Source organism: Cynara cardunculus (genome assembly GCF_001531365.2).
Source record: "Cynara cardunculus var. scolymus isolate 2C chromosome LG 9, CcrdV1, whole genome shotgun sequence".
In the NCBI taxonomy this organism is placed as follows: Eukaryota; Viridiplantae; Streptophyta; class Magnoliopsida; order Asterales; family Asteraceae; genus Cynara; species Cynara cardunculus.
The window spans coordinates 17,084,588-17,093,286 of NC_037536.1; the positions used below are offsets into that span (position 1 = coordinate 17,084,588).

Here is an 8,699-nt window from a genome sequence, read left to right on the forward strand (position 1 = left end):
GTCATATTATAACATCGACTGAGATAAAGAATAAAATGAAATATTAAAATCACGATGTATCTCGCTGCATTGCGCGAGTACGCTTCTAGTATATATATATAGAGAGAGAGAGAGAGAGAGAGAGAGTTGTGAATAAGTACGTGTAGGTGCCGACGAGGGGGCCGAGTAAGAAGAAGGTGTTAAGGCAATTTTCCGTGACCTTATGCGTGACCTTATTCACGAGTTCCTTCCACAGACCGTTCATCGTTTTCTGCTCATACGGCGACAACGCGTATACCACCGCCTTTATCTTCACCGGAATCTTGCCCATCTCCGATCACATCAAATTCCAAATTTCAAATGTTGATCGACAAATAGCGACGTCGTTTATTATGGCCAAAGAAGCCGAGAAAAATGGATTAGATCCAACAGAAAAAGAACTCCGCCTATTCATCGGGTCCAACAATAAGATTACAAAATTCCCCCCTGTTGTTTGGATTTACTACCGTTTTCATCCCTCAACTTCAAGAGTAACAAATCTTCACCCCTTAACTTTGAATTTTCTCCCCACTTGCCCCTCACATGAGGGCAATTTTGTCTTTTTGCTTTTTTTTATTTTTAAACTTTTTTACCGTACGAAACCAATTCCCGTTCACAATTTTTGAACCAAAACTCGAGAAGATTGTTAAGCAGTCGTTTTTCAAAGCTTGGAAACCACTTTCAATGCAAAAACTTAGGTAAAATGTCAATAATAAATAAATCCAATAACTATTTCTACTTCAAAAACGAAAGAAAAACAAACAAACTACAGTTCAAAAGCTACATCAACTAAAGAAAAAAAAAACGAAAACAAAACTACAACAAGCTCTTTCCTTGTTTCGCCATCACCAAAAACAACGTTGGTTTCAGCAAGACTGTATGAATCCATGAACGATGGACATGCATCGACGGGTTGTACATTACGCATAAGATAGAAGGAAGTTTTGGGTTTCGTCACCAACCGGTTTTTGCACGTTTCATGCCACTTGAACCGAAAGGCGACATGCTGCCTCTCGGTTGAGGACTATCTTCTCTAAAGTTTGAGTTTAGCATAGCAAGCTCTCTTAACTGTTGTCTCTTATACAAATCTTGAGATTCATCCTGAAATGGAAAAAAAAAACTATAATCAATGTTATATTTCACAGACTGGCTGATAAGCCGATTATTGGCTAAAAAACTTGCTGATAAGCTAGTTGAGTAGTTGTAGGTTGAAAAGATGGTTGTTAGCTCATAAGCTATCTGTTAACCGATAAGTTGGTTAATAAACGAGTAATGTTTGGTAGAAAGTAGTTAAAAATCTATTATTTATGATTTTAAATAATCATTACATAAATAAAAATAAAAATAAAAAGGGTCTACCTCACATATATTAATTAATTAATATTTTTTCTAAAAAAACATATTTAATAATTAAATTAAATATTTTATTTGAATTATTTAACCTATTTTTATTATCTATGAAACAAGATAAGTATAACTTTAAAGTTTATGTTACATAAACATTATTAAAAATGTTATATTTGCGTTTTTATACTAAATATATTTAAATATTAAAAAAATAATTGATATAATTAATAAGTATTGTAAATAAGAAATAAATAATATTAAAGAGTAATGTATCATTAAAACTAAGTAACAATTAATATTTATTAATATCAGTAATATTTAAATTTTATTGATATATAATTAATAATAATAAGAGTTATAATTGAAAAAAATGATAATAAACTATCAAAACGTTACTTCAAGTAATGTTTCAATAAGTTAGCTTACACCAAACATTTGCTTAAATGACCTTCTATGAAGGTCGTTTGTACAATGTATCCTCAAGATTTTGGAGGGCCATACTATTTTGCCTTAAATGCATGTCATTCAAGGTTATAAAGATGCTTTTTAGAGTAAACTCCACTTTGGTCCCTAATATTTGTCAATTTCAACGGATATCGTCCCTAAATTTTAAAAACTCTAATTTGGTCCCTCAATGTTTATCATTTCATAACAATTTTGGTATCTCCTTCTAATGACTGTTAATGAGGTGTATTTTAGTCATTTTAAACATTTTTTGATGACTATAATACTCCTTATTTAATTGAGTGATGATGGACTTAACAGAAAATTATTTAAAATGACTAAAATGCCCCTCATGTAATTGGACTAATATAAAAAAGTTAATGGCTGTTAGAAGGGGAACTAAAATCATTATGAAATGGACAAATGTGAGGGACCAAATCCGAGTTTTCCAAGTTTAGGGACAATATCTGTTGAAATTTACAAACGTTAGAGACCAAGAGTAAAGTTTACTCTTCTTTCTATAAAAGGATCATACTGATAACTGAAAGTTCATTTAACTGAATAACCCATCAAAACAAAGTTTTCGAAGTTTAGGGACAATATCTGTTAAAATTTACAAATGTCAATAGACCAAAAGTGAAGTCTACTCTTCTTTCCATAAAAAGATTATACGGATAATTGAAAGCTTATTTAAGGTCATTTAACTGAAAACCCATGTATACATGTGTATATCTGTGTCTACATAGGGTACAGCATACAGCAAAAGAAAACATACCACGGGTTTGAGCAGTTCTTCGATGATTTCCTGAGCTTGTCTCAAACGTACATCGATGATGCTTGCAGGCAACTCGGCCTCAATCAATATATGAAGCGGTTCGTTAAGGTGTTCATATCCCGGTCTACCCCTCAAACTTTCCTCCTGTTTCACGAAAAAGGAAGCAATTTCTTAACGGAAAAACTTTCAAAATTACATAAAATCTGCAAGTACCCACAACTTAAAAAGGCTTGAAGATCAGATTTTTCGAGGTCAGGAATATTCTTGCCTTGTTTTCACAAAAAAGAAACGATTTTTAACACAGTTCTAAAAACTACGTGAAATTTGTATAGTACCCAAAACTTATAAAGGCGAAAAAATCGGGTTTTTCCATGTTAGGAGTGATCTTACCTCTATAAAAGCGAAAAATATCGGCCTTTTGGAATTTTCCGTAAAGGCGGAAAGTACCCAGAACTTATAAAGACAGGGAAGATCAGATTTCTTGATTGTAGAGGTATTCTTGCCTTCTCTTCCGAAAAAAAAGAAAGAAAAAAGAAACGATTTCTAACTCGTTAATCAAAAAGTGCCTGAAATCTAAACCCTGAACCTCAAACCCTAAACAGATAGATTTTTCCATGTTAGGAGTAATCTTACCTCTTTTTACAACAAAATGATTTTTAAACACATAGGTCTAAGGAGTATATGAAAGCTGGAAGTTCCCACAACTTATAAAGACTTACGGATTGAATCTGCTCAGGGTTCAATTCTAGACGTACACAACAATAGTGGCCACTGAGTTTATCAGGGTTGATTTCTTGCAGTCAAATTTTGTCAGGATCAGTTTGATAGCCTGGGACATCCTTCCAAAAAAAAAGATTGAATCTTGAACTTAGGAGTAATCTTACCTTTTCGGGATCTTTGATGGATCCCTGGCCTCTAATAAACACACGGCATCCGGTTGTGGCTTCAACTCGCTTCAATGAATTGCCTCTAGGACCTAGAAGTCTTCCAACGAAGTTGAACTGATGACGTTTAGAAGAAGAAAAAAGAACTTCAATAAGTTTTGCCAATTTTTAATGCCCCATTCACCCAAATCATCACGTTGACTCAATAACCTCTAAATCAATTTAAAACCATGGTTGAAGCCACTAGTGTGACCTACAACTTTGAGCTTATAAGGAGCTCGCAAATCTAATGTTCTATCCAAGTGAGACGGCTTGTTACAATTTTGGTCAAGATTACGAAAACGTGAGATATGTCTTAATGAATTTCTTATAAAGACGTATAGCGTACATTAGGGAAGTTGTTGACGGGTATATCCAAGCGCAAGATCCTCTTTGTGATGAACGAACTTGGGCTTGCCGGTGCTGAATTCCAGTGATCCATTGGCAATCCTGGTGGCATACCTAATCTCTATGAAACAAAAGCACTTATCAGTGAAAAAATCAATGAAATTCTTAAATCCCGTATCTTAAATGAGCGAACCGCCCTTAACCACCGATCGTCAGTTTGTCGTGGGCACGGGAGGCAGGGACACAAAGGTGAAGATAGTGCCAAATATGGAGCAAAATAAGGATAAAAATGTGATCTTGGACAAAAATAGGATAAAAAGCAATAGCATTCCCCTAAAAATCGGTATAATTCATGAAGTTGGTTGTAATCTACAAACCAGACGAGCAAGGTATATCCCACCTGGAGGTGGGATCCTGGAGGGTTAGACGTAAGCAGACTTGAACTCTATCCACAATGAGTAGAGCGGTAGTTTCTCTGAAGACTCTCGTCTTGTGAAAAGTTACACTTCAAAATAAGAGATTTAAGATGAAAAGAAAGACGGGTATTCACCTCATGTTGAAGAGGACTCCATCCGGCATTTCCGTTCCAACGGATTAAACCATTAGCATCAATATCCGGCATAACGTCTGAAGGATTCAGAGGACTCGGGCTACCACGTTGCAGTCTGTCATAGTCGTTAAAACCTTGGTTGGGTATCATTGCTGAAGCCCGAAATATCTCTGTGGATGAGATAGAGTATTAAAATTATTGATAAACCATACAAACCCAGTATATCCCGCTTGAAAGCATAATCTCTGGGAGGGTGATGAAGCCCATAATCAATCAACATTTTAAAGAAAGATATCTTGCAAATTTGGTATGCTCATGATTGCCGGTTAAATGTTTCAATTACGAAAAGGGATTTCTTTTTTTGCTTCAAGTTGTTGAAGAAAGATTTCAGAAAACAAATTGCTCGAAAGAAGAGTACACATTTGGTTCATCACCGTCTAATGCATCTCTTTTGGAGTGATGGATTTGGACTTCTCCAACCATTGTACTTGACTTTTCGTTGCAGATAACTCCTTGTTTTAGTAAAAAAAGCAACGAAAAAACACTAAATGTTGCAAAAACGAGACATTTTTGCACCTACATTTCCATAATCGCTTGTTCTTACAAGTGTTCTTTTGGCATTTCCACAAGAAAGATAGTTAGTTTGCAACGAAAATATGTGAGATTGTTCGTAATGTCAATCACCTTGTCTCTTTTAACACAAAAGGTCACACTTTTAGACGGTCTAGCTAGTCGATGTTCCTCAATACGTCACTAAAGCTTAAAAACCCGCTAGCCCAATTGTCGTCATCACTTATCATCATACTCATGAATATACTTACATTACATATAGCAAGAAAAACGTATGATCAAACCGCTCAAAGTTTGGCATCATTAGTAATTAATCCTATGAAATCAATTGCATCATCCAAACCAAATCAAGGTGATCTAATACTTATAAATTGTTTGAATTCAATGCAAACTTTCTATTTTTTAAGAACATTCCCTTTTCGGTATTCAAATCGATTCGAAACACCTCAAACAATGGATTTTAATCCTCCAATTGACTTCACAACAAACAAACAATCCATCATAGGCAAGAAATGAATACACATTTAAAGATTGATTGAAAACCCCATTAATGGGAATTTGGGAAATCATTAAAGGATCTTGAAATCATCATCCAAATTGAAAATGTATGATACAAATGCAAGATTCATAACACAAAACACAAAATTCAGACATACCCATAACAGATTGATTGTAATTTTATGCATAAACATGCCCAGAAACAATTCGAAACTAGAAAACTAGATCCAAAAAAAGTGAAGATAGATTGAACCTTGATTCAATAATTTACTGCAAATGGGAAGAACTCTCATAAAAGGCGCAAGTTTCAGCTTTTCTTCAAGTAGCTCTCCCAGATACGTACTGCAAACATATCACAAACCCCATAAACACATAAAATTATCAACAAAATCAAGATATTTTGAAGTGTGTAAACATCAATAACCAGAAACAAACACAGATTTCTATTTGGAAAACAGATTTTAACCTTTCGACATCTGGGTTTGCCCATATATGTGGAGAAGAAGGGGCTCGAGCAGGTGAGAAATTGAAGTTTTGACCATATAAACTGGACATGATTAGCTGTTCGAAAATGGTGGTGGCCGCCGAGCAGAGGGATATATCAAGGCTTTTGTATCAGTGAGAGCCCTGGAGAGAGAGAGAGAGAGAGACGAAGGGGCAGAGAAAAGAGAAAGAGAAAATTGGAAAAGGAGTTGGAAAAATTGGGTGGCTTCTTATAAAGGGAGGTTTGGTGTTTAAGCTTTAGGTGAATTTTACAATTTCAGTCCCTCATCTTTTCGACTTGGGGTTTTATTCGGTTGGTTAAATTGGTTTTTTAACTGAACAGTTTAACTTGAAAACCGAAAAATCTAAAATCGTCTAACCCAAATCTCGTTATGTTCATATGGGTTATCTGGTTTCGATCATTTTTGACACCCTAATCAGATCACTATTGTGATTGTCATTCTATACCTGTTATCTCGCAAGATCACAAAATAACACTCAATCTTCACATCAAAACATTGTGAAGGTACAAAAACCACATAAAAAAAACTGTGAATGCTACATTCACAATGTCTTGTTATGAAAATTCGTTGTTATTTAGATGGTCTCACGGGTTTCACGAAAACAAATTGGTCTCACGTGATCCCAATTCTATAATGTTATTTACCAGTAATCTTACCAGACCATTTTGCTAACCCATAATTTAACTCAGTTTGTATTGACAAACGACCCATCATTCTTGTTATTTTATGGAATTAATCATACGTTAAATCTGGATATTGAGTATAGCCATTGACTAAATAATTTTCGTCCCCATCCAAATAGAAACTATAAACAATCTGTATTTTTTTGTGTATCTGAGTGTATTTTCCAGCTCCATTACTGAGCTAATAAAAGGAATCAAAATCCATGACAAAAAAAGCAAGGATTCATCGATGGCCTACAAATCATCGTATTTCAACTTTCATTGTCTAAAGGTGTTACAACAGTACTCAAAAATCAAAATCAGATAATTAAAAATATCACGATCACGAATTTAATAATAATTATTATCTGATTTTAAGTTTACCTTCAAAAAATCAGTATTAATCATATAGCTCATAATAACTTCTTACGTGTTTCTTAAACCGAATTATTTTATCTAAAAATCATAGAATCAAAACCAAATTTGTCAAAAAAAACTATAAAATTGATTATTACACATTTAAATCAAAGCAATCAAATTTTCAACACATCGTGATGGACTTTTAAAGTGTAGGGACTGAAATGTAAATAAGTTTAAACTATAGGGACCAATTATGTTAGAAATAGAAAAAGGGAACTTTAAATATGCGTGGGGAAAATGTGTTGGTGTGAGTGTGGAAAGTTATTAATTTTTAATCTTTTTTACAGTTGCTGACAGTGGTGCGTACGTGTGTGAATCCAACTTCGTTTTGCTTTGTTCTGTTTAATTATTATTTTATTAATATAATTCATTTATTTTAATTTTTTATCTTTTTAAGTAATTTAATCAAAAATACAAAGCTGTTAATAGCATTTCCAACAACTATATTATAAAAAACTACGAACCATAAAGGTGGTGTCTGATTGGTTTGAATTTAAACTCTAAATATCAAAAGTGTTTAAAGATTCAGGTTTGAGTTCAAAGAGAATAAAAATACCTTTGTGGCCACGAAGTTCAAATGCGGTGACTTTACGGGTGGTCGTCGTATGATTAGTCGACTCATATAGCGGGTTGGATATTCAGGTTAATAAAAAAAACTACGTTTAATTTTTACATTGTATTTTAATATATTTTGACATTAATTATATAATTAAGATATTTTACAATTTTTATTATCACAAGACACTTCTAAAAGAAAGTTTGTAAAAACTTATACACATCAACCTCAACAGTTAGATGGCGTTTATTTTTTAAGAGGTGTTAAAGTCTGAAGTCTGATTTCACTTCTGATTTTTAAGCAGGTGGTGTTGAAGTCTGAAATCTGAATCAATCAGATTGTTGGTTTTTACGTCTGAAGTCTGAAATCTGAATCAGTCAAACTGTTTGGAGGTCGAGAGTGTGTGGATTGATCTGGGTCGTGATTGATTTCGAGATCAAATGTCTTGCGAGATAGATATGGAGGACTGGATCTAGAGGTGAGGATGGAGAGGAGAGTTTGGAGGGAGCGATTAAGAGAATTTAAGTGATTACGTTATCACTTTTTTGTTCAGAGTAAAATAAGAGCTTTTCAGCTCTTATTTTAGGGGGGGGAAACGGTCAGAAAATAAAAAAGTCTGACTAATTCAGGCTTAAGAGACATTAAGTGGTTTTTTTCAAAAAAACAAACAAGCCCTTAGTTTAATTAGATCTCTCTTAGTTTTAGGGGGTGTTTGGGATTGCTTATTAAAAGTGTTTATTAACTTATTTCGATTTGGTACTGATAATAAGGAGTTTTTAGTGCTCGGATGAGAAAAAAAAAGGTATTTCATCTATTTTATCAGTTTATCCGGTGTGGTAGAGATGGCCAAAAACCGGTCTCGGGCCGGTCCCAATCGGTCCTCATCTTTCTCATAACCGGCCATAACCGGTCCCAGTCTCGGTCCCAACCGAAAATGATAGGACCGGTCAAGGTACTTCATAACCGGTTATGGGCCGTCGGTTCCGGTCCCGGTCCCAACCGGTCCTTGCATTAAAAAAATAAGATTTTTTTTTAATTTTTTAATGATATATATTTTTAATACATTATAAAATTTACAATTG

The 8,699-nt window shown here is 34.1% G+C and overlaps 2 protein-coding genes across 2 annotated transcripts in view; both read right to left on the reverse strand.

Moving 5' to 3' along the window:
- Positions 1-310, reverse strand: part of LOC112517864 (ubiquitin carboxyl-terminal hydrolase 2-like) — a 2,906-nt gene extending 2,596 nt beyond the window's left edge. Inside the window, exon 1 of the mRNA XM_025125235.1 lies at positions 212-310. Coding sequence (XP_024981003.1) covers positions 212-310 — 99 coding nt within the window. The remainder of the gene's footprint in view (positions 1-211) is intronic.
- Positions 311-703: 393 nt separating this feature from the next.
- LOC112518148 (KH domain-containing protein At3g08620-like) lies at positions 704-6,123 on the reverse strand. Its single transcript, XM_025125746.1, has 7 exons — positions 5,940-6,123; positions 5,727-5,815; positions 4,406-4,575; positions 3,857-3,976; positions 3,469-3,585; positions 2,585-2,728; positions 704-1,119 (listed from the first exon to the last, which is right to left on the reverse strand). Exons 1-7 carry the CDS (start codon positions 6,026-6,028, stop codon positions 973-975), a joined length of 876 nt encoding a protein of 291 aa, XP_024981514.1. The 5' UTR covers positions 6,029-6,123; the 3' UTR covers positions 704-972.
- Positions 6,124-8,699: the final 2,576 nt, after the last annotated feature.